Source organism: Nelumbo nucifera, chromosome 8 (genome assembly GCF_055504915.1).
Source record: "Nelumbo nucifera cultivar China Antique chromosome 8, China Antique-T2T, whole genome shotgun sequence".
Lineage (NCBI taxonomy): Eukaryota > Viridiplantae > Streptophyta > Magnoliopsida > Proteales > Nelumbonaceae > Nelumbo > Nelumbo nucifera.
Window position 1 is genome coordinate 28,981,148 of NC_142656.1, and position 26,699 is coordinate 29,007,846.

The 26,699-nt window shown below is 41.1% G+C and overlaps 1 protein-coding gene across 2 annotated transcripts in view; it reads left to right on the forward strand.

Moving 5' to 3' along the window:
• Nucleotides 1–11,317, forward strand: part of LOC148789804 (protein SIEVE ELEMENT OCCLUSION A-like) — a 42,017-nt gene extending 30,700 nt beyond the window's left edge. The window contains exons 1-6 of one of the 2 annotated variants that reach the window (XM_088893948.1): nt 7,118–7,348; nt 7,459–7,506; nt 7,905–7,955; nt 8,718–9,154; nt 9,255–9,364; nt 9,569–9,687. In XM_088893948.1, coding sequence (XP_088750074.1) covers nt 7,175–7,348; nt 7,459–7,506; nt 7,905–7,955; nt 8,718–9,154; nt 9,255–9,321 — 777 coding nt within the window. In that variant the 5' untranslated portion in view covers nt 7,118–7,174 and the 3' untranslated portion in view covers nt 9,322–9,364; nt 9,569–9,687. Of the gene's footprint in view, nt 1–7,117; nt 7,349–7,458; nt 7,507–7,904; nt 7,956–8,717; nt 9,155–9,254; nt 9,365–9,568; nt 9,688–9,782; nt 10,272–10,370 lie in introns of those variants that run through there. The other variant, XM_088893946.1, reaches the window with a different exon arrangement.
• Nucleotides 11,318–26,699: the final 15,382 nt, after the last annotated feature.

A 26,699-nucleotide genomic window follows, 5' to 3' on the forward strand; every position in this document is an offset into this window, starting at 1 on the left:
TGCAAATAATATTTTCTTGACTGCCACTATCAATAATTAAATCAAATAATTTATCCTGTACAGTGCATCTTGTGCGAAACAGTTGGTGTCGTTGAGTGGTATCTTTGCTTCTTTGGGACAACATCAGTTTCCTCACAACACATGTGTATTCTTCATGCTCATAGGAACCTTCTTCGTCCTCTCCATCAGATCCACAATATACTTCATCATCAACATCTTCTTCATCCTCCCTCTCTATCATGTTAACTGCCTTCCTTCTAGAACAGTCACTAGACCTATGCCCAACTTCATTGCACTTGAAGCACTTAAAAGGAGCAGGTTTTGCATAGGGATTACTGGGTTTATGAGGGTTTGAAGTGTTACCTCGAGTGTTTCCGTCCGTTGCGGCCTTACTGGCATTAGCTGTATTCGGCGGGTGGGGGGGTTGTACTCCTGGGGCTGCTTTGTTCTTGTCGACTGCTGCCGGTCTGTTGTCGCCCCCACTGTACCGTCGATAGCTTTCGGCCCGGGTCCTTTCTTGGAACATTAATTCAGCTTTCAGAGCTAAGTTCCTTGCTTCCTGTACACTGAGAACCATCTGGATGCCAATCTTGTCTCTGATAGCAGGTCTCAAACAACTCAGATAATGGGTTGCCTGCTGGTTATCACTTTCAAATAGCTGGTTCCGTTAAGCCAATCTCAGAAATTCTGATGTGTATTCATTTACGCTTATTGTTCCCTATTCACATCGTTGATATGATTCAAACATATATTGCTCATAATTAGGGGGTAAAAATCTACCTCTTATTAGCTGCTTCATGCGCCTCAATGTTTGAACTGGACCTCTTCCTTCTCTGATCCGAGTCTCCCTCATTCGTTCCCATTAGACAGATGCTCCTCCATTCAGTCGGAAAGCTACTAATTTCACCCTTCTTTCTTCTGGGATCTCCATGTATTCGAAGAAATGGTCGACCTCGGTAATCCAATCTAGAAGGCCCTCTATATCCAGTTCCCCACTAAAAGTAGGAGTATCCATCTTGAGTTTAAACTCATCATGATTCCGACGAGGATTAAAATTGCCGGGGTTGCGCCAATTCCAACCGTTTTTGTCATCGCCGGGAAGAACTGGAGCAATGCCGAGCTCTAGTTCATCGTCGCAATCATCATCAAGAATAAGATTTCGGGGTATGGGGTTGACGAGTGGTCTACCATGGTCGTCTCCTCCGGTTGGGTTATCTCGGTTCCTTGGAACATCCTCCCACAACAAGGTCTGCAGCTGTCCAGTGATCTCTACTAACTGCTGCTCAATGTTATGCGTGGCTGTGCGCTGCTCTTCGATTGCTCTCCAAACAACTTGTAACCCCTAATCTCCATCACGGGGTTGGTTGTGACTGCTACCGTCTTGGTTGGCCATCTGACTGGGCGAACTCCCGCTCTGATACCACCTGACGTAGCGTGATGCGCTCGACCGGGTTGACTATGCAAGCACCCGAACGATCGGATCGGCTTCGATCTTGAAGCCTTACGAAAACTAGGCGTAAGCCTTTGGAAGAGAGAGAAAAGTTGGCGAAGAAAGATTCTTGTGTGTCTATTCGTTTGGAATTGTTGATATTGATAATACATCTTGAAACTCATAAAGTAAATAGGAAAGAAAAGTTGTAAAAGTCTAAAACCACTAAAACACCTAGTCTTCTAGCTAGGATCGAAGTCCTCCTTGGTGCTGCCTTGATCTCCTCCGTCCGATAGCCACCTAGCCACCGCCCTCCAATGATGCCTTGATATTCACCGTCCGATAGCCACCGCCCTCCCATGCTTATCCAACGCATGGGTTGTCACTATTATCCCTTGTGTGATTTCCGCTAGAGGGTACCGTCCGATGCATGATCTTCTCTACTCGTGGTGTCGGATTATGATACCGCACTGGTACTCTTGAGTATCCACAACCTTCTCATCTCCTAAACATTTTTACCAAGACTTTCACTTCTCTTCACCTTTGAGGGCACTCTTCGTCTTTCAACAAGACCGCTTCCAACTTAGCTTCACCCCCCTCCTACACCAAGGAAGCTTCATCCGAACCAAATAATTTGGTGGTAGGATTATCTGGAAACCCAAGGTTAATAGTGGAGCATCTCCCTGGTAGAAGTAAGTTTCCAAACACCTCCGCTCACTCAAACATGATATCCTATGGCTCATCAATGATGTTGTAGATGTTGAGTAGAGATTATGTAATTTTTGCTGAAGTAGGAAACTGATAGAGTCCACCTTTATTGGGTCATTTGAGAAGCACTCTCACCGTATAATCCTTCAAGAGGAAAAGAGAAGGATGAAACAAAAATATAACAATGTTATCCTTGGTGAATTTACTGACTAATAACAATTTTTTTTTGTAATAAAGGGCACATGAGAAATATCTTGTAATTGAAAGTGATGACCACCATGAGAAATTAAAGAACCAATATTTTTAATTTGCAAACCTGCTCCATTACTGATTTTCACCAGATCAGACTCACTGTAATCTGATAAAAACTGAAGATTTTCTAACTCAAACATAATATGATGCATTGCTCCCAAGTTTGGATACTAGGCTAGATCAAACTATGAAGATTTCCTAGGGTGAAATGTTGTAGGTTCAGGAATGCTGGAATTTACAATTGACTGTTGATCACCACTGGGAAAATTGCATAGTTAATAGACTATAATGTTGCGTCCCCAACCACGATCTTGACCATGAGTGTAACCGCCCTGACCACTTCTGCCTCTACCATGCTGTGACTTATTAGTAGAGACATGGTCATCGGCTCTAGGTTGTTGATAGTTGTCTCAGAGCCATGACTTATGATCAAGTAATTGACCAATAATATCAGAAATTTGAAAATTTTCAAGATCAAATCGATTAGTAATAACATTTATAATCAACTCATACATTGTCCAACTCTAGATAAAATATATAAAACAAGATCTTGCTTTAACATAGGTTTAACAACAACTAAGTGATTATTAGCATTACTCTTGGTTTTTTGAACATAATCAAAAATAAAAGTTTACCTATTTTTAGACTTTGAAGTTCTCTCCACAGTTGGAGAACTATGGATCTAGAGTGTGAAGTGAACGAATCTTCTAATGCGCTCCAGACTTCAACCAAGGAGGACATCCCTACAACCCAGTCGAGTACACCTTTGATGAGTGATGAAACAATCCAACTCAGTTTCAGTTGGTCCAAATGATACTCAGTTCCGGTTGGTCTAAACAATCCAAACTACTACAAAGTAGTAGTAACTCCCAATGAAGGTGTTCACGCCCAAGGAGAAAACCAAAACCCACTTCCATTGAAGATGACACAGTGTGTAGTGAAGCAGGATCAGCAGGACAACTATTCAGCAAGAACCGAATTCTTCAGCAAGAATGGAGTAGAGGGCTGGTAAGCAAAACCTCAGATTGCTTCTTCTGCCAAGAAAAAATATCAAGAACAATTCTTGATCACTCCCATAAGTGGAGATCGAATTGGGTAGGGGCGGCAAGAACAGGGAAGAACTCTGTAGATTGCTATGTATTTTTTCTGGTGAATTTTTTTATGTCTATCCTGCTCTCTTATTTATAGCCTTAAAGAAACAACCTCCTAATCTGATTAGGAGTTTCCTGATCCAAATCTTTATTTGGATCTGGGCTCTTTAAGTGATAAGGATAATCTCCTACCTTATCTGCAATCAAGATCAACTTAATCCTAATCAAATTGGGAGTTTCTTGATCGAAATCTTTATTTGGATCTGGACTCTTTAAGTGGATAAGACTTATCCTCTTATCCTTATCTATTGATCCAAACCCAAATCCGCCCCTATTTAATTAATCTTATTAACCCAGTTCGAAATTGGGCTTTAGGCCCAATAAATTCATGTGCTCACTTAACCTCTTAACCTGCTGCTCAGTTGGCTCTCTTTGTATAGCGGGGACCCAAACATTGATCTACACATCTGCCACATGGGTAGGAGACAGTGAACTCCTGAGTCCATCACTATGGACTCTTAATGGGCCCAACATTCACACTAAATGGTCCTTGGGTCCAACCAACTTATGAAAACCCAAGGACTATGGGCAGATCCAAGATTAGCCCATCAGGTATTACCCTCAATGGTCTTATACTTAACCTCTCAGCCCATAATGATCAAACACTGCTCAACAAGAGAGGACCTCTCCCTCGGCTACAAGGAATAGTGTTGCACTCTCTACTCACAAGGATCCCGGGAATTAAAACATTTTGCAAACATTTTGAAACCATAATATATATATATATATGTATATCTCTATATAAATATATTTTGAAAAATAAATTTCAATGGTTGAAATCAATTGCCGACAGTTTAGGTTTCTATCAGAGAGAGTGCCTCCCCGATCATTCACTTTGTCCGACAAAGGGGCTGATCCTATCACTATGATCACCCACTCAGATGAATTCTTGGACTGTCCCAACATACCTTGGTTTTGACCCCCTCTAAGGATCTCATTGATTGGCATATCAAAGACAGCCCAATCCGACACCTAGTGCAAAAAATAAATAAATAAATAAATAAAAGGAACAAAAAAAAAGTGTAATCCGATCGGAGTTAATAGTCTCCGAATCTTTCATTTGACCCTCAGACTTCTCGAGATAGGCCTTCTGTCTTAGCTGGCCGAATTCCATATACGCAGAATTCATCTGAAAGTAAATTTTAGATGGAACTAGTAATGAAAGTAAATCTTAGAATCTAAATGAAAGTAAATTTTAGAAAGGGAAAAAATGGAACTAGTAATGAAAGAACAGAAATTAAATCTAAGACTAATGGTTGGGATCCGAATCCATAGGTGGCAGTAGTGGCGTAGGCAAACTACAAGCAAGAACCCCTCGTCTTGCTTGGGCGTTCTCCTCTTCCTCTACCCTTGAACTTCTTAACATCAGCCTTCCGTTTTACCTGGGGGCAGAATCCAATCCCTTCTCAGGACTCCTTGGGTCCTTTTGATAGAGAAGGATGGATACAACTGGGATTAGAGAGAAAGAGGGGGCGGTAGCTGGGTTTTAGCAAAGATATGGGCACCTTAGGGTTTCTAATAAAGAGTTAGGATGGTTCTGGGTTGATCCTAAGGCTGAGAGGAGAAGGAGATGGCACCCAATATTATGTAGGGTTGAGATTTAGGCGACTAAAAATGGATGGAGGAGATTGAGGTGCCTAGGGTTGAAAGGTGGAGATTAGAAGGAGTGGGTGGCGCCCTAGAGTGGATGGCTGAGATAGAAGATGGAATGAAGGGCTGAGATCTAATGACTAAAGGCTGAATGGTGAGGATTAGAAGTTTGGTGGCACCCTAGGGTTTAAAAGCTACAAAAAGTGTTCCCTAGAATGAATGGTGGAGATTAGAAGAGGTGGAGGGTGGAGATTAAACAATTAGGGGCGGCTAGGGTTTGCTAAGGATGAAAAGAATGGGTTAAAAGGCACTCTAGGATTTGCTAATGAGAGGGGAGCATGTTAATACAGTAGGAGGGGCGCCAAACTGGGTTTAGCAGATAGGAGGTGCCTTCCTATTCTCAGTTTTTCACAAAAACACCCCCTCTCTCAGTTGAATTTCACACTAGCCTCCCAAAAACTACATTTCAGCCATGTAACTTCCTCAGTTTTTCACAGAATTTGCACAGAGATGCTAAGAGGTCACAACAATGAATTTAACTGGGAAAAGAAAACACTTTGACTATTCTAAGGCCGAAAATACCCCTAAAATGATGCCCTTAAGGCATCAAAATATAGAGTTATCAGTCTCACATTAAGCATGCAGTCGAGCCATACTCTAAGAAAGACTCAGGTACCAAACTCAAAGGAGAAGGGTGACGAGCAAGCCATTGAAGTCTTTAATGGAGATCAATAAATTTCACTCCATAATATTCCCATGCATATACATTTAAAGGAAATCATGCCTCATGAAATCGATGTTATTAATACTAAACCCAAGGATGGTGCCTTGAGCTTTGGCAAATGTAAATGAAGGGTTACATTAAAATAATAGTTGCAAACCCAAATATTCACACCCTCAAGAATTAAACTCTAAAACTTGTGATCTCAACGTAAATGTCAGCATAGAAAGAGACATGTACTACCATAAGTTCTAAGAAATGTCCATTCATGAAAACCACAAGGAAGTAGGAAAAGCCAGCACCTTAGTGTGCACAGGCAATGATATTGCATGGGTGGATCTGGAGGCAAATGGATGGTGGGACCATTGGCTAGATTTGGCAACATCCAGTAGTAGTTGGAGCTTCTCACTAACCTCCTTCAGGTACTACCTTACTACCTCTTATCTCATTTTAGTTTCGGTAATTTGATTTCTTACACTGATTGCACCTTATTATTTTTTTTTCAAAGGTTGTTTATAATCTAAAAAAGAAAAATAAACTCGACCTAATAATCATCAAATATGCCAACGTGCAACATACCTAGTTCAATCCGATATTTTAAGAAAAAAAAAAAAAGAAAAAGACTTTAGATGGTCACTTTGTGCATGAAAAGATGCAACATATACTGCTAGGCCCTAGAAGACGGTCAATGGAAAGCTTATCTATTACCATTCAAGTTAAGCGAGAGTATTAACATCATTCAACTTCTATTACCGTAACCAACCACGTCCGTCACTCACCGGAAAGCTTATCTTTTCTCTCCCCTCCTTTTATCACATTTTTTTTTGGATAATATATGATGATACCTCAATCTCCTTCAGATATGCCAACGTGCAACACATGACACCATGGTTGAACTGTCGACCGAAAAACCAGTGGTCAGAATGATTTTATTTCCGAGTAGTCTTTTGAAATCATGCAACACATAATATGACCAAAATCTTATAAAATGTGGCTTATTCTTGGCATCTCTTCCTTTTCCAAGGACTGATTAAAAAAACAAGGTAAATATCTTTCACCTTTTCCGAATAATGGTGAGATTTTCTCATGGGTAAAGAAGATGGGGTATGCATCAGATCATGCCAATACCATGCAGTAAAACGTAGCAATGCCTTTGTTGGTCCTAAAAAGAAGAGAAAGTGATATTTGGAAGACTGGCATATTTTGGGCGAAGAGAGGTAATCGTGGGCCTTTGTTGGGATTCCTATATAAGCCCAATCTTCCCCCTCCTAGGCCCAATGGAGTAGCTGATCAGAGGTCTGTAATTCGAGTAATTTAACCAGGATGGCCCAAATCTGCCCATGTGCTAATTCGAGTTTCATTTACCTCTTTGGTGATGACATAGACATTGAAGAGGTCCACAAGACGCATGAATCAGGCAATGCCTTCAGTGATTATGAAGAAATTGTTCGCATAATCACTGACATCCTCAAACCGGCCTTCGTTGTTTATCGCAAGGTGGGTTCTCTTTCTCTTTATTGTTTTGTTCATTCTTTATAGATTGATAGGTAGATAGATAGGTAGATAGATTTTATAAGAATGTATAACTGGGCTTAACTATAATGCAGGTTGTTGAAGTGAAAGGTCCAGAGAATAAAGTACCTGAGTCTTCCAAGGTAATAATACCTCAAGAAATAACAAAAATGGGGCTTTATATAAAATGAACACTTTACTTTGGTTTTAGTGCATGTCATAAAAGTTAAAACATGTTGTTTATATTATGTTAATTGTATTGTATTTTTATGGGAAAATCTATGATGCCAGAAAGATATGATATCGAAAAAGCTTTGCCCAATCAAAGCACCCCCGGTGAATTTTTATTAATACCACCTGATTGATCATGACCTCTTTTGTGATACCCGTTGATTGGCCCTAAATTTTTCCGAAATATCATATCATTCCGGTATCATAGTTGTACCCTATTTTTATCCATTATTTGCACATGTATGTAATATGTCCCCTTACACTATAATTATCAAATGGGACTTAATATATTTGGACTACGATTCTGCAGGATCCATTGAAACTAGAGCTTCTTCAAATAATTCAGGAGATCTATTGGAAGGTATCCAATTATCCATTATCCAAATATATGATAAGACAATGATTAATTTTGAAAAAGTGGAATTAGAACTACTGCACTGCAGTTTAAGCCAACTCTTTCCCTTCTATCTTAAAGATAGAAGCTGAATTAATGCTTGATACATCATCATTATCATCATCATTTTCATCTCCAACCCTTATTCCGTAGAGTTGGCTATATGCATCCCGTTTCACCATTCCATTATATTTAATGTCATATGCATTGTTAAAATATTAGCACTTAAATTATTTTTTTTTACTACTTACACCCATTATTTTTGCTCATGTCTATCCCTTCTAACTGCTTCAACTTGCAATAGATCATTTCTTCTTAAGGGAGTCGTTAATGGTCTTCCATGCACATGACCATACCATTTTAGTCAACTTTCTTTTTTCTTAATTTTTAATTTTTAATTTTTAATGAATAATTTATTACAAAAAATACCATATATATCAATCAATTTTCTCTCATTTTATAACTTACCGGTGCTACTCCTAAATTCCTATAAATGGCAAATACCTGAAATGACATTTTTTTTATTAATTTTTCTTTATTTTATTCTTACTAGATTCAAGTTGCAGGTCGGAAATATTGTGTGAATAGAAATAGTAATTGCACTAATTAATTAATAGAACTTCTGAGATCATCAACAATTTAGCTTAATTGGTTATATATATATGTTTTATTTTGTACCTTATTATCTACTCTATTGTGGTGGAAGTAAATTGTTTATAAATGGGGCAGATGTTATGCATGTGTTATTGTGACGGCAAACCGCGTCTAGGTGTAGATGGAGATGAAAAAGAATGCATAAAATACATGTTTGGTTTAGTGAAGAAATACCCGTATGATGCAAAACTGCTTCTGGTGCTGGCTGCATTTGCCATGCTCTATCGTGAATACTTGTGGTCTACCCAAGACGACACTGCCCAAGTAGACTCCTATCGCAACCTCAAACAGCGCATTTTCTGCAAAGGGAAGCTCTCAGAAGATGAGAAGGAGCATCTTAAGAGTCTAAATTCTCTAGTAACCAAAATGCTGCATCTCACAAAACCAATTATCAGTCTCACCAGCTACACAAACATTGAATACCAAAGCTTGTATGTTAGGATCGTTGCTTACCACATGATTCGAGCTGTAGTCGTCTGCTTCACTTCCACCATGAAATTGATAAAGGTGAAGTATGTCACTCTCTCTCTCTATCTCTCTCTCTCTCTCTCTCTCTCTCTCTCTCTGTTCGTTTCTATCTATTTAACTCACAAAATTATTTTATTGTTACAGGTATACGAATTCATCAGAAGAGATGAAGCTGAAGACAAAACAACTGTTAAAGCGACTAGACGAATAAAAACATGCGGAGAAATTCTTAAATGACTTAAAAGAACAAGCAGGTTTGATAGCTCGCTCTATCCAGAAGTGATTTTTAATAAACTCATTTATAGATTCATTTCCCCTCCAGCAACAATAAAGTTTGGGGTTAATAAATGGGGCAATCTGCCCACAATTCTGGATAGAGAGTGGGTGATAATAGTGTATGAGAAGTCCAGACCGCAATTAATTAAGATCTAACAGAAGTTGTTTGGGACCTCTTGCAGACTGTTCTAACTTTGCAATGGACTGCTTTGTAAAACCTAGTCATACAGATGTTGTTGATTTAATCAAGAAGTTGTTCATCAAGCCAACTGAAGGAGCAGGACTCAAGCGGGATGGGAAGGTAGGATGCTACTGACAGACGACAAGCATTAATTATTTCAGGCCAATGCAAAGCAAAGAACTAACGTGCTTAAATTAATGCATGACTTTTGGCAGGATGTTCTCAATTTTGAAGTTCTCAAGGGCAAATCAGTTGGCTTATTCATCTCAGACTTGGACTACTACCAAGAGAACATTTCAGAAAAATTCAAGGCTCTAACAACAGTTTATAAGGAATACAATAAGACATTATTCGAAGTCATCTGGTTTCCTATTGTAGAAGAAGGGCAAAAAGAAGACCCAGACCCAAAAGCTGATAAGAACCAAATGCCATGGTTCTGGTGCAAACCTTCAACCATAAAACGCCCATTCAAGTGTTACATCAAGGAATGCTGGAACTACCAGAAGAAGCCCATACTGGTTGTCCTAGACAAAGAAGGAAAGATCATCTCCCCCAATGCACTTCCCATGATTGAGATTTGGGGAACTAGAGCTCACCCTTTCTCCAAGGATAAGGAAGCTGAGCTCTGGCGAAACGAAGAAGATCGTTGGAACAAGGAGAAATGGGCTCTCATCTTTAATCGCTTGGACACCAAAATTCTATCGGTACATCTCTCTCTCTCTCTCTCTCTCTCGCTATCTATCTATCTATCTATCTATCTTTCTCTCTCTCTCTCATGTGAAGCTTCTATATTACTGAATCAGATGGGGAAGACATTGTGCTTGCTTGGAGGTTCTAATGTTCAGTGGTTAAGGAGCTTTGTGATACAAATAAAAGATATTAAAGAAAAGCTCAACCAGATGGATATCGCAATCGTCTACATGGGGACGAATTTGCTTGATGAGCAAAAATTGCAGAGTATCCTAAGCACCATAACCGAGGACAATGAACAACATTTTTTCCAGCCTTTGGAAGAGAAGAAAGGAAATGAATCAGTCACCTGGCCTAAGAGAATCATAGATTTCTGGCGTTATCTGGAGAACTACCAGTACTTGAGGATGGAAAACTGTGAGAAGCCGTTCCATGAGGACGAAATCTTGAAAGAGTTAATGTCCATGTCAAGCTTCAACGCCATTGCGGATCGTTGGGCCATTATCTTCCAAGGGTCTGCCGAGGTGAAGGAGTTCTTCAAATTCAATGGAGAGGAATGGAGTAAATGCTCTGAGAAGCTCGACATGAAAATTTCCTGTTGGAAAGCCAAAACCCCAACAGAGGGCAAATTCTGGAAAGTGTTGCAAGCAGCTCAGCAGGAGCATTCTCTCCGGCTGGTTGTCCCTCAAACCACTGCCGACTTTTCCAGAATGGTTCTCAAGTGTCTGAAATGTGATCGTTCCATGGAGAAGACCTTTCTTTACACATGCTGTGCAAAGGAATCAGGCCAGTAGGCTTGCTTGGATTCAGAATTTCAAATCAGGTTTGGTTTTCTAATAATAATAAGCTCCTTAGGAGATTGCTAGTTGATTGAAGCCATGAAGTTTTGAGCTTTTGGCTTATTGGCTAGATTTGGGAAATACCAGCGTCGTCTATTTCGTTTGTCTATCTCTTTTGTTGGGCTTACAATTGCTTGATTTTGCTTGTATTTGATTTTTGTGTGCTTGTGTCGTTGGCTTGCTTAATAAAATAAACGTCTATGCTCTACAAGTTTTCTTCCTATTATATTTTTTTGGACTATGTGGGGATGTGAGCATAGAATCGATGATCGATTCAAAAACCAGAAAATCAATCGGAACATAGAATTGAAGAAGGGAGAGATTCACGGGTCGTCTAGTAAAACTTGACATTGGCATTCACTCTTCAAATAAAGGGATGCCAAGTGACCAATCTATTGGGTCATTGACCTCTGTTTTGTTTCATATATAATTCCTTTCTTCCTATACTACAATTTCTGGCCTTCATAATCAAGTTTAGGTGGAAAGATCAGTTAGGCATGATCATGGGTCGTACTGGGCCAGGCTTACCACTTGGGTAAGGACTTTAGTCGGGGTCACAATTGCGTTACACATCAAGATCTCTTGGAAAAATTAAAACAATAAACAACTCATGGAGGTGTAAAAGTTCCTCTCCCAATCGATCAGGACCTTCTACTAGTAACTTCAGTTCAAATTCATACAGAACTTGAAAAGGTTACTAGGGAATTTTGGTGGTATGATACAAAGAAAAAAAATGCAAACATGCTTGAATAAGCTATGCATGCCTATATCAAGTAGGGGCTGAGCCTTAGAGAGAGTCTTCAAATGAATAAGGCCATGTTCATTAAACAATGGAAACTGCTGACCTGTCACAATAATTTATGGCCTTCTGTTATAAAAGAGAAGTACTATCCAAATTCAAGTGAAGTCTTTATGGGGCAAAAAAGGGTTTCAATAGATTACTATGGTCGAAGCAGGCCCATGAGCTTCTCAAAGAATTGCAACCCAATTTACTCTGGCTAATTAAGGATTGGTTAAACATCCATGCAATCAACGACCCTTTGATGATTACCCAGCTCCTCTCGGCAAAGCCTGTAGTGTCACGTTGGAACTTTGAGCTCCTCTCGACAACAAGCCTGTAACCCTTCCATTAACCCTCCCAAGTCACACTGGAACAACTTTACTTTTCTATCAAATAAGTTCACAACATGATGTTTAAATTTAATAAAAATATCAAATACATCAAATATATTCACCATAGGAAAAAGCCAAGAGAACTTTGAAAAAGCATCTATAAACAACACATAATATTTAAAACCACTAGTAGAAGCTACTAGGACTGGCCCCTATACATCTGAATAAATTAGTTCTAATGGATGACTATAACAAGTAGAAGACATGAAAGATGCAAACAACAACTCTTGCCTAATTGACATGACCCACACACCGCTAAATTAAAAGAGCCATTGTAAGGAAGACCAAAATGGGTGATAACACTTCGAACGACTTTAGTAGAAGCATGTCCTAGTTGATGATGCCAGACTCAGATTGTAGCCTTTTCTCCAACTAGTGCAATGGCATTTCTAGTAGATGTTAGCAGAGATTATGTTGAAAGGGATGGGAGATCCATCATATGGATGGCCAAACCTTGCTGGAAGGTTGGGTGAAATTTTAAAAATTTATTTCACTCCCATCTATGAATCGCATTCCCTAATTTAGAAAACTACATTTTCAATGTTCGTTCTTGAATCTAAAACCGGACAAGATTTGAAACCAATAGGAAGTGAGGGATATACCTGATACGATGTAACAGTAACTCCCAATGAAGGTCTTCACGCCCAAGGAGAAGACCAAAAGCCATCTCCACTGAACATGACACAATGTGTGGTGAAGTAGGATTAGTAGGACGACTCTTCTGCAAGAACCGAAATTCTTCAGAAAGAATGAAACAAGGGCTGGTGAGTATGAATTCATATTGTTTCTTCAGCCAAGAAACAATATCAAGAACCTTTCTTGATCAGATCCAGAAGTGGAGACCGAACTAGGTAGGGATAGAAAGAACAGGAGAGAACTCTACAGACTGATGTGTCTAAAATTGAAGATTTCGCCCCCTATTTATGGTCTTTTTTGGATCAGCCTCCTAACCTAATTAGGAGAGAGTTTCTTGATCCAAATCTGATATTTGGATCTGGACTCTTAAATGGATAAGACTTATCTTATCCTTCAGCTAATCCAAATCAGATTATAAATCAGATCTTGCCCCTTTTAATTAACCAAATTAAGCCCAGTTCGAATTGTGCCTTAGGCCCATTAATCTTATGTGCTCACTTACTCCTTAACCTGCTGCCCAGTTGGCTCTCTTTGTATGGCGTGGGACCCTAACATTGATCTGCAAATCAGCCACATGGATTCAGTCCAACCTTTGTTACAAGGCTTAGCCGAATTCACTATAGGAGACAATGAACCCCTGAGTCCATCACAGTGGGCCCAACATTTACACTAAATGGTTCTTGGATCCAGTCACCTTATGAAAACCCAAGAACTGTGGGCAGATGCAAGATTAGCTCATCAGGTATTACCCTCAATGGTCTTACACTTAACCTCTCAGCCCATAATGATCAAACACTGCCTGACAAGAGATGACCTCTCCCTCGGCTGCAAGGTACAGTGCTGCACTCTTTACTCACATGGATCTCAGGAATTAAAACCTTTTGCAAACATTTTGAAACCATAATATATATATATATATATATATATATTTTACAAAAACAAATTTCAACATTTGAAATCAATTGTCGGCAGTTTAGGTTTCCATAGAGCGAGTGCATTTCCTGATCATTCTCTTTGTTTGACAAAGGGGCTGATCCCGTCACTATGATCACCCACTCAAGTGAATTCTCGGACTGTGCCAACATACCTAGGTTTTGACCCGGTAAAAGATCTCTCTGATTGGCATATCAAAGACAGCCCAATCCGACACCTAGTGCAATACCATAATCGAGTCTAGGGGTTAGGTGTAACATTTCAGTTTTGCTCATCTATCTCCAAGGTCCAGGGCAATACTAGAATTTGGTCCGATTTAGGGTTTCAAGAAAACCCACACTTCATGTACCTCAGGTCTCACCTTGGCAACTGAGACAAGCCACCCCAACTAACTTGGCGGCACATCAGTGTCAGTCTTGGCAGGATAAATCTCCTCATATCTTTCCAATGACTGTGAAGATTCTAAACTAACACGAGTCTCATAAGTGTCCAACTTAAGGGTATTACATAGAAACATACCATAATAACATGAATCAATTATGCATTTTATTCATTTACAATAAATGACAATAAGTACATCAATCTGATTAGAGCTAAGGGTATACACTGTTTAACATATGTAACTTTTGTTGAAAAAAAGAAGGATGAAACTCAAATATAGCATTGTTATCCTTGGTGAACTTATTGACTGATAACAATTTTTTTTTGTAATAGAGGGCACATGATAAATATCTTATAATTGAAAGTGATAACCACATTGAGAAATTAAAGAACCAATATTTTTAATTTGCAACCCTGCTCCATTATTAATTTTCACATGATCAGACTCACCATAATCTAGTTAAAACTAAAGATTTTGTAACTCAGTCATAATATGAAGCATAACTCCTGAGTCTGGATACAACGCTAGATCAAACTATGAAGAGTTTCCATTGTGGAATGCTGTTGGTTTAGGAATGCTAGAATTTGAAGTAGATTGTTGATCACTACCGGGATAGAAAAGATCAAATCAGTGACGACACTTCCATACTTCACAACCAGGAATATTGCATGGTTGACAAACTATACTGTTGTGTCCCCAACCATGATCTTGACTATCAATGTAATTGCCACAACCACCTCTGCCTCTACCATGTGAATTATTACTCTTGGCTTTTTCAACATATTCAGAAGTAAAAAGTGTACCTTTCTTTAGACTTTGAAGTTGTCTTCGTGGTTGGAGAATTATGGATCTGGAGTGTGAAATGAACGAGATTTTTAATGTGAGACTTCAGCCAAGGACATACCTACATCCAGCTCAATACCAATTGGTTCAATTGATACTAGTGATTATACGTTGGGTGGAGAATTTTCTTTGATGAATCATCTTAATCATCGATCTCTTTAGGGGGTGCAAGTGTTTTGCCTTCAACTATTCTCATCAGTTTGTGAGTTCTGAGAATTGGGAGTAGTTGTGCACGCCATAGTAGATAATTTTTATTATTTACTTTTATGGGCAAATAGGGTGTTACATTGGGCATGGTTGCTGCAAATTCAGGTGTGATAGTAGACAATAACGTGCCAAGGTTATTGACACCTCTTGTAGCCAAATTATTGATGGATGACATGATGGAATGGCTCTGATACCAAGTTTGAACTAAGAATCAACAAACAAATTTTGAAAAAGAATGGTTCAATGGTGATGTATTTACACCAGAACCCTTGTCATTATATAATAGTATGAGGAAATAGTAAGAGTACAACAACAATTAGAAGACTTGTATTAGATTACAATTAAGAGAGATTGATCAAGAGTTAGAGATGAGACATGATTGGAGTTATCCAGCTGATGAGAAAAGGTTGGAGTCTTGGTTATCTAATGGGCGTGGCAACCTTAACCTTAATTAATATCTCTCACCTACCCTCCTCAACTACTATAGGTGCTTGCCATTTATAGCCAACGACCTCCACTCTCTATTTTGCCTCCTGCCTTTTAAGCACTGTGCTACACAAGGATTACTTCCTCAAATAGAAAGTTCACTCTCTCTACACTACAACAATGAAAGACCCTCAGAACGAACATTCTCAGTGCCTCACAGAGCAACTTTCATGTTACAAGACACTCTCAAGGGAACATTGGGAGGTGGTTATGGTCCCTCCATGTCGGGAACCTCAATGTATCACTTAGCGTATTCTCAGGGGATAAATCTTTCACCGAACCCAAGCCATAGTCTCCCAAGTTTAAGTCTTCGCAAGAAATGCATGGAACCCCAAGCAACCGGTGAAGATCAACTATAGGAAGTGAAATAGGTTTGGATGTAAAATGTTTAGGTGCAAATTCACCACATCCTGAAAAACTACATTGAACACTCCCTCTATGAGATGTTTGCAGCCATAACCGGTGAGGTAATCCCCAAAGTAGGAAAAAAAAATACTAGTGGAAAAACCAATACGAGGTTAGTTCATTCGCCTGTGGATAAAACTCAATCTCAAAATCACTTATGGGCATGTTCCTCAACGACAATGGTAAGATTGGCTTCATTTTTGTTACAAAAATCTTATTTAGTTGTACGCATTTTGTGGCCTAATGGGTTACGTCTGGCAACAGTGCAAGCGGCTACCAGTTGACATGTCTCTCGACCAGGTTTGAGCTCTCATTAGGGATTGAGATATTGCCTATCCTAGAGACTAGCTCAAGGTAGATTTCCACCCTAACAAACCTCTGTAATAACTGATCTACAACAAGGATATCCCGCCAAATCCATGCTCCAACTTTAGGTTCCCAGAAGATATTGATGAAGACTTGGACGATAATACCCGTTCCGAGAAGAGATGCCGTATTGATGAAGTAGGTGGAGACAGTCTCACGCTAAACATGCAACCAAGTCATGTTCTGAGTAAGACTCAGGAACCAAAGTCAAAGGAGAAGGATGACGTGCAAGCCACTGAAGTCTTTAATGAAGATCAGAAAATTTCACTCCATAATATTCCCAAGAATTTACGTTTAAAGGAAAGTCTGCCTCATGAAGTGTCTGTTATTAATACTAAATCCAAGGATGGTGCCTCGAGCTTTGGCAAAGCCACAAGGAGGTGGCTACCCCATTACTGAAAACCACAAGGAGGTGGGAAAAGCCACCACCTACTATGCACAACCAATGATACAGCATGGGTGGATCTGGAGGCAAATGGGTGCTGGAACTATTGGTTAGAGATGGAAACATCGCAGCAGTAGTTGGTTCTTCTCACTAACCTCCTTCAAGTACCACCTTACAACCCCCTATCACATTTCAATTTCAGTATTTTGATTTCTTACACTCATTGCACCTTATTATTATTCTTTTTCGACCATGAATATATTTGCATGGAACATAGGAGGTTATGGTTCAAAGGAAAAAAAAAAAAACAGTTTGAACTGTAACAAAAGTGTAAATTACACCGACCCATCCACTTCTTCCTAAAGGCCAAGAAACTAATCAAACAACTCAGGTTTCCCCATTATATCACCATTCCTACCTTGGGTGCTGGGGGGGTGTCATAATAGCATGGTGATCTGGATACAATATATAGCTAGGGGGGTGTCACCATTCCCATATATGCAGACCACCAGGAAGAGAAGAATGAGAACTCTATTGGAGAAGACTACATGGAAAACTCACTGGGAACCCGACCAACCAGCCATGTTATAATGGGCAATTACAATGCTCTCAAAGATGCAACAAAATTACAAGGGTCCCCCACCCCTCCCCACTAGAAAACATCCACCGCCCTTATTCACTTCATGGAAAACTTGAACCTAATAGACCATTGGCATTCAAGGACCACCCCTCATGTGGTCAAACAAGCAAGAAGGTCCCACGAATGCTTCACACTATAGGCCCATCAGCCTCTACAACATCTCATGCAAGATCCTATTAAAAGTCCTTAGTAATGGACTCCAAACCCTAATACCAAAACTAATTACTCTAAACCAAGCAGCTAGGTTTTGTAAAGGACATGTAGATAAATGGTAACATCATCCTAGCTCACGAGATCTTAGCCTACATAAGAAAAAAAGAAGGGAAAAGGGATGGACAGTAATAAAACTGGACATGTCTAAAGCCTTTGACCGCATGGAATGAAAGTTCTTGATTGTTATCATGAGGAAAATGAATTCCCCTCACCCCCTCTGGTGTGATATGATTTATCAATGCATATTTCAGCCACATTCTCAATCACACTAAATGGAGGGTACTTTTATAATTTCACCACAAAGCAGGGACTCAGACAAGGACACTCCCAATCACCCTACCTCTTCATTTTTATATGAAGGATCTTTCACAATTATTAGAATAGCTTGAAGAGCGTGAACAATCTCTCACCTCCTCTTCACTGATGATTACTTTATCTTCTATTGGGGAGAAAGAAAATCAATGGAGAAGACTGCAAAAATCAAGACAACAAACCAACTTCCAAAAATAAAGTATTATTTTCAGTCCAAATGTGCCATAGAGACACCAAAGATGTCTTTGTCACCTTCTAGGTATCCCCTAATGAATCTTAAAGATAAATACTTAGGAGCCAGATTTTGGGTGGGAAAAGAGAAACTTAGTGCCACAAAGGAAATTCTAGAGAAAATGAAAGCAAAATTAGAACATTGGCAGGCACAACTCCTATCGCAAGTGGGGCGGGTCACCCTTGCTCAAGCAATCACACATGCCCTACCCACCTATCAAATGACCACACTTATCCTTCCTAAAGAACAACTTGTGAAGATGGAAAGGACATCCAAAAATTTCATATGGAGACAAGAACAAAACAAACATTGCCTCTCTCTCCTTACCTGTACAAGCTAACCAAATCTAAACACCTAGGTGAGTTAGGCATGATGAAATTAGGAGAAATGAATGTCACCCTGTTCTCAAAGCAACTTTGGAGACTTCTAGAAGATAAAAACTCATTGCGGGTGTAGGTATGTACAGCTCACTCAGACCATCAAAGAACACACAGATACTAGGAGTAACACCACAAAAGCACTTATGAGCAGCTTACAATCAAACCCCCACGCTGCGATGAACTTATGGTTCGTCACCACCTTCGTGATGAACTCGCAACACATTAAGAAAACACGTGATAAACCCGCGGTCCACCAAGTCCAATCAACACCCAAACCTAAACAAGCCTTAGAAAGACTCATCCAAGAAGACCTAAGCAAACCTGAGTGCGCAGCGAAGTCACACCTGCTATGACGTGCGATAAACCCACAACCTATGAACCCGCTCCGGATAACGGCTTAGAAAGGATAGTAGGTCGAGCCCATGGCGAGGCCCACGTGTGCCCAGACACATGCAACCCATGACAGCAAAGGGCTTTGCAAACCGCCATGAGGAATTGACGAAATAACGGCCTCTGAATGGTGATGTCACTATCGCCATGTAGGATTAGTCATGACGCGCAAAAAGGTAGTAGCACACGTGAGTAATGAGGGATCTTAAGGATAAGGAAAGCTGATCCTTGAGAAGATCTTCATGAGACATGTGGTGATACCCCAGTAGTGCATCCAATGATTGCCAGCAAACCAAATATTCCCTTCCTCGATACGAAGTGAATATCCTCATCTCCTACCTTTTAGGATCCTGAGCATTTGTTATTGGTACTCTTGAGTATCCACAACCTTCTCATCTCCTAAACCCTTTGACCAAAAGACTTTCATTTCTCTTCACCTTCGAGGCCTCTCTTTGTCTTTCAAAGAGACTGCTTCCAACCTAGCCTCACCCCCCTCCTATAGTAGAATCTCTAGTTCCAGCTTTAATCACAAAGAATGGCCTTAAGAAGGATTAACCTTACCACCATCCCTAAGGATCAAAACAACATTCAAGAAAGCACTAACCCTGAAGTCGAAAACCAGCTGGAGATGGAAGCACCCATCTAGGCTAATATTGAGATCTTGTCAAACAAGGTCTACGGGTTCGAGGTGCGCTTCGAGGAACAGTGCAGGAAACTCGAGTAGAACATGGAAGAAATGAGGAGCGCCCTCCAGATCCTGTTCAGTTGTTCAGCCCAAGCTGAACAGACCCCTACTGCTACTATCCCTGGTGTCCCAAATTCCAACCCTAACCCCAGTCGCCATGCCTCCAACACCATGTCCGTCATCCTAGAACAACCCCATAGGACCACCTGACCCCAACTCAAGCAATATTGGAGGCCCCTCTTAGTAGAGAAGATTTGAGGGAATATGTGCAGGGACTAGTGGTTGAAAGTCGTAGTCAGGCCTAGGATTCAACAATCCTGTAGAAGCCTTATTCCGACCATATCCTATACAAGCCTTACCCCACCGAGTACACCTCTCCCCAACAATGGCCTCAGTACGACGAACAGAGGGGTAGGCCATAAGAACACATTAGCAAGTTTGAAGACGCCCTCGACGGGGACCTTATGGTACATGAGTTTTCAAAGTTGTTGACCGGCCCAGCATACACATGGTTCATGAGTCTCACCCATGGGATTGTCAATTCATGGGGAGAATTAGCCAAGAAGTTCCTATCAAAATGGTTCACCCTGGAAAGGAAAATAACGATGATTGATCTACGAAACGTAAAGCAGGGACCAGGAGAAGACCCCCTGGCCCATGTCATGAGGTTCTAGAAGCTCACTCATTCTGTCTTCGATGAGCATGCCACTGAAAAGAGCTTTGTTGAGTAGTGCGTTCAAGGTATGCGCCCTACATACAAAATTGGCATCGAAAACATCGAAGTTGAAACCTTCATCCAACTCTAGAGATGCGTAGAGAGGACGGTGTAAACTATCAATGATATATCCCCACGCATCAGGAATGAAGTGTATGCGGTCGACAGGAGGCCTAGAAACAACAGAGGAGCTAGACAAGGGCCATACCAGAGAAGTGATGCCCAAGGAAAAAGAGATCCACCGCTGCCTCCTCCCTTCCCCTGCACAAGAGAGGAGGTAATCATGATCATGAACTAGTTGGTAGAGGACAGGGTCATCAGCCTACCACCGCCACCACCAGGAGTCAACTCAGAGAAAGACAAGCACAGAGGAAGATGGTGCAACAACCATCAGACGCCTTACCACGACTTAATGGACTTTTTCACCTTAAGAAGGATATTCACACAGAAAGTAAAGTTAGAATAGTTTGAAAAGAAGGACCCGACCCACGTGGAAGTCGACCCCCTCTCGACCCATGCCTAGGGAGGCAGCATCAACATGGTAGGAGTGTTCGGAGAGTACTAGGATGACGCCCTAATAGAGAAACTGGAGCAAAGTGAGGAGCTAAGACAATTCTTCACCAAACAAGGGGCCAACACAACAACACAGAAGTCAGCCATCAGGGCCCTGGCCGAAGTATTTCGACACCCCCTGCAATCGTATAGATGTGACTGTAGCAGTGTTGAGTTCACAGCGGATGACATGTTGGGCGCTGATCCCCACCATAATAGACCCCTATACATCATGGCGAAGATAAGGGGTTTCAACATGAGAAGATCAATGGTAGACTCGAGAAGGTCTGTTAACCTCATTTCAATGCACACATTAGAATTAATGAATGTTCGAAAAGAGGACATCAAAGGTTTACCTTTGGAGGTAACGGATTTCAGTGGGAACCCGTCAATCACCAAAAGATCCATCGAGCTGTAGGTTGCAGTTGGGCCATTTACCATAATGCAAGAATTTCAAGTAATTCAAGAAAGAACTTGCTACCATGCTCTCTTAGGATGCCCACAAATCCACAATCTAGCTCTCGTCCCCTCAACGTACCATCAGTGCATCAAAGCCAAATACCGAGGAAGATCGATAAGGATCCCAACCACTAGGGCCCCGTTCGATAAGTCCGAGATGCACCTCCAAGATGCCATCTACTTCACAGAGCTGGCAGAAGGCGACAAAACAAGGATAACCTAAGTGGAGGGAATGAAGCTGCCGCACCCGCCTGAGAACGAGCCCACAGGAACAACAGGACATCAGAAGAGAAGTAGATGCGTCCGGATGACAGGGGGTGACGGGAAAGAATACTATACCATCATTGAAGACAATGAGGATGACAAATCACCTGTGGCTAAGAAAGCGATCCCTGTGGTATGACTTTGCACTTTGTCTAATGTAGCCCTATCAAAGCTTGTATTCAAAAATGAAGTTTTTTTTTAAAAAAAAAAAGATTCAATGTAAACTTACATTTTCCAAATTAAATATATATTTTTTTCAAAAAAATTCTACCAATACCATTTCACCACATCACGAACCGATGTCGCCACGATCTTACCATCAGACCAAAATCCAATTATTGAGCATAGCACAAAGGTACAACATTAAAATCACAAACCTATATAGATACGGATTTCTCAAAATTCAAAACAAATAACAACTTGGATAACTTCGGGAGTTAATAGAAGTCACATTGGAATACTGCAATGAAGTCAGAGCACCCCCAAAGTGCATGACGGATTCCATCGACACGGTTGAGGAGCCATTAGAAGAAATCAACCTAGAAACTGACGGGATAGAAAAAAGACCCCTATACATATTCGCAAAGCTAGCAGCCGATGATAGAAGAAAACTCATCGCACTTCTACAAGGTAAGGAGGTGTCCTTATTGCAAAAACTTTAGATCTAGAAATCGGCCTAGCCCGTGTTTCTCTCATAGAATTTTAGGACGTATTCACCTGGTCATATGACCAAATGCCAGGGTTAGACTTAGAACTCGTCCATCACTCCTTATGCATAGACCCAAAATTCCAGCCAGTAAAGCAGCCCCAAAGGAGTTTTAAGCCAGAAATAACTCTAAAGATCAAGGAGGAAGTAGTGCAGCTTTTGAAAGTAGGCTTCATCAAACCTATAGCACATCCTCGGTGGTTAGCCAATGTAGTTCCATTGAAGAAGAAGAATGGACAGCTAAGGTTAGCATTTCCCACCCAACTCTTTAGCAATAACACAACACCCCGATGCTAACTTCACCTTATCGCAGATGTTGCGTCGACTTTAGGGACCTAAACAAGGCCTGCCTGAAAGACGAGTTCCCTCTTCCTAATATGGAGGTATTGATAGACTCGACCACGGGACATGAGCTCTTCTCTTTCCTAGATGCCTACAGTGGATACAAACAAATCTTCATGGACCTCGAGGATGCACCCCACACAGCCTTCAGGACATACATAGGGAATTTCTATTATAAAATGATGCCCTTTGGATTGAAGAATGCTGGAGCCACATATCAGAGAGCCATGACTAGTGTTTTTCATGACATGATTCACAAAGAAATAGAGTGCTACATTGATTACATAGTCATGAAAGCCAAGAAGAAAGAGGTGCACTCCGAAGTCTTAAGGAAAGTCTTTACCCGATGTAGGGAATTCAAGCTAAGGTTAAATCCACTAGAATGTGCATTTGGAGAGCAATCAGGCAAATTCTTAGGCTACAGAGTAGATCAGACTGGAATACATCCAGATGAAAGTAAGGCTAGAGCCATCTTAGATCTGCCACCACTAGTAAATGAGTCCCAGTTAAAGACACTCCTTGGAAAAGTTTCTTATTTGAGGAGGTTTGTTCCCGGTCTTGCGCACGCAACCCTGCCATTGATGAAATTAATCAAGAAAGCTGTCGAGTTCAGATGGACCCAGGAGCATCAGGACACCTTCAAGTGGCTGAAGCAAGCATTGGCTAAGATACCTACAATGTCACCGCTCAAAGATGGGCGAGAGTTCAAGATATACATCGCAATAGGGACAGAGGCCATAGGATGCCTGTTGGCATAGGAATATGAGAGTAAAGTAGAAATCCCCATCTATTATGCCAGTAGGACCCTCAAGTCAGTGGAGAAGAACTATTCTCACATGGAGCAACAGTACCTGGCCTTTCTCTTTGCCATACAAAAATTTAGGCACTATATCATAGGGCAAAAGGTGAGCCTCATCGCATGAAGTGACCCAATCAAGTTCTTCATGGATAGGCCTCCCCTCCCCAGTAGACATGTAAAGTGGACGATGCAGCTCAATGAGTATGCAAAAGAGTACACACAACCTAAAGCCATTAAGTGTCAGGAAGCAGCGGACTTACTAGCCACCTTTCAATCGAGCTCCGACTTTCCTATATCAAAAGAGGTCCCCGGAGATATACCCATGGTTGCCCTAGCCGAAAGTGGAGAATAGATCCTAACCTTCAATGGGAGTAGCACGAACACCACAGCTAGTGCTGGATTGACCCTAACTTCCCCTGACGGACAGACCTCTGTGTACTCATTTAAGCTTTAGTTCTCCTATTCCCACAATATAACAGAGTATGGAGCACTAGTCCTCGGCCTGATAAAAGTGATAGAAATCAGCACAAAGAAGATAAAAGTGATTGGTGATGCCAAGTTGGTGATTGGGTAGCTCGATGAAGGTACGACGGTGAAGGAGCTAACCATCCTACCCTATAGGACCTTGATCTAAAAACTAGTCAGTGACTTGGATGTAGATTTCAAACATCAGAATATAGCCAAAAACAGGTTCGCCGAAGCATTAGCTACCTTAGGGTCCAAGATACAATCCAGCCTGGAGCCAATAGAGATTACTATCCAGTTGGTTGACAAGCAATCAACTTTCACCATAAAAGACCAAGTGAAAGATGAGGGACAAATAGCAGCAGATGATTGGAGGAACGAAGTGATACAGAAGATAAAAAGTTAGACCATAGGGACACAGGAGATCAAGTTAATCGCAATGTTCCAACTGGTACATGGGGTACTAAATCATAGAGAATTAGATGGTGTGAGGACAAGGTGCCTTGGCAAACAGGAGGCAAAAGCGGTACTGGACGAAGTTCATAAAGCCAATTGCGAGGATGTCACAAGTACCCTATTCACATATCCAATCGGGTGTAACATTCTAGTTTTGCCCATCTATCTCCAAGGTCCAGGGCAATACTAGAATTCTGATCCGGTTCAAGGTTTCAAGAAAACCCACATTGCATGTGCCTCGGGTCTCACCCTGGTAGCTGAGACAAGCCACCCCAACCAACTTGGCGGCACATCAGTGTCAGCCTTGGCAGGATAAATCTCCCCAAATCTATCCAACGGTTTTGAAGATTCTAAACTAACACGAGTCTCATATATGTCCAGTTTAAGGGTATTACACAGAAACACACCATAATAACATGAATCAAATATGTACTTTATTCATTTACCATAAATGTCATAATGTACATCATTCTCATTGGAGATAAGGGCATACACTATCTAATAGCTCCCACTTGCACTTAGGTCCAATTTGGTATAAGCCGGAGTCCCATACTTTCCACGTGTTTCTCAAACACTTTCTATGTCAGTGGCCTAGTCAATGGGTCTACTACATTCTCCGCTGATGCTACCTTCTGAATCAGGACGTCCCCTCTTCCAACTATCTCCCACAGTACGTGGTACTTCCTCTCGATGTGCTTTGACTTCGAGTGGGCTCGTGGCTCCTTAGCTTGAGCGATAGCTCTAGTGTTGTCACACAATAGTGGAATGGGTGATGTGCTGGATGGAACTACTCCCAATTCATGAATGAACTTCTTCATCCATACAGCTTCTTTGGCAGCTTCACTTGTGGCAATGTACTCGGCTTCGATTGTGGAATGCACCATGGACCCCTGTTTGCTGCTTTTCCAGCAAACAACACACGATCCTATCATGAAAACGTACCCAGATGTAGACTTTCTATCATCTGAATCTGACAAGAAATCACCATCAGTATACCCCTGGATCTATAGTAAACTACCATCGAATACCAGACAAAACTCTTTTGTCCTTCGAAGGTACTTGAGTATATTTTTCACAACAGTCCAATGCTCCTGCCTTGGATTGGTTTGGAATCTGCTTACCACACTCACTGCTTGAGCAATGTCAGGATGAGTGCACTGAAGGGATGAGAGATCCATCATATGGATGGCCGAACCCTGCAGGTAGGTGGTGTGAAACTTCAAAAATTTCTCTCTCTCCCACATGGGAATCAAATTCCCTGTTTTAGAAAATCTGCATTTTCAATGATCAATCTTAAACCTAAACTGGACCAGATCTGAAACCAAAAGGTAGGAGAGAGATATAACTGATACGGAGTAATAGTAACTCCCAACGAAGGTGTTCACGCCCAAGGAAAATGCCAAAGACTGCTCCCACTGAAAATGACACAGCGTAGGGTGGAACAGAATCAGCAGGTGGTTCTTCAGCAAGAACCGAACTCTTCAGCAAGAATTCGATGGAGGGTGAGTGAGCACGACTTTAGATCAGTTTTTCACCAAAAGCTGATATCATGAACGCTTGTTGATCGCTCCTACAGGTGGAGAACGAACTGGTAATGGCGACAGCAGGAAGAGAAGGCAAGAGCAGAAGATGGCGTCAGTCTCACTAGGGTTGTCTTCTCTCTTGTATCTCAAATTAGAATTGAGTGAACTGGGGTTCACCCTCTTCCTCCATTTATAGCCTTAAAGAGAAGTCCTCCTAATCCCATTAGGAGTTTCCTGATCCAAATCTTATATTTGGATCTGGACTCTCTTTAAGAGATAAGGATAATCCCTTATCTTATCTGTAGATCAAGATCAGCCCTCCGAATCTCTATATATATGTGTGTGTGTGTGTGTGTGTATATCAACTGTCGGCAGTTTTGGTTTTCATCAAATAGAGTGCATCCCCGATCATTCACTTTGTCCGACAAAGGGGTTGATCCTATCACTATGATCACCCACTCAGATGAATTCTCGGACTGTCCCAACATACCCAGGTTTTGACCCCTCTAAGGATCTCACTGATTGGCATATCAAAGACAGCCCAATCCGACACCTAGTGCAGTATCATAATCGAGTCTAGGGGTCAGGTGTAATATTCCAATTTTGCCCATCAATCTCCAAGGTCCAGGGCAATACTGGAATTCTGGTTTGGTT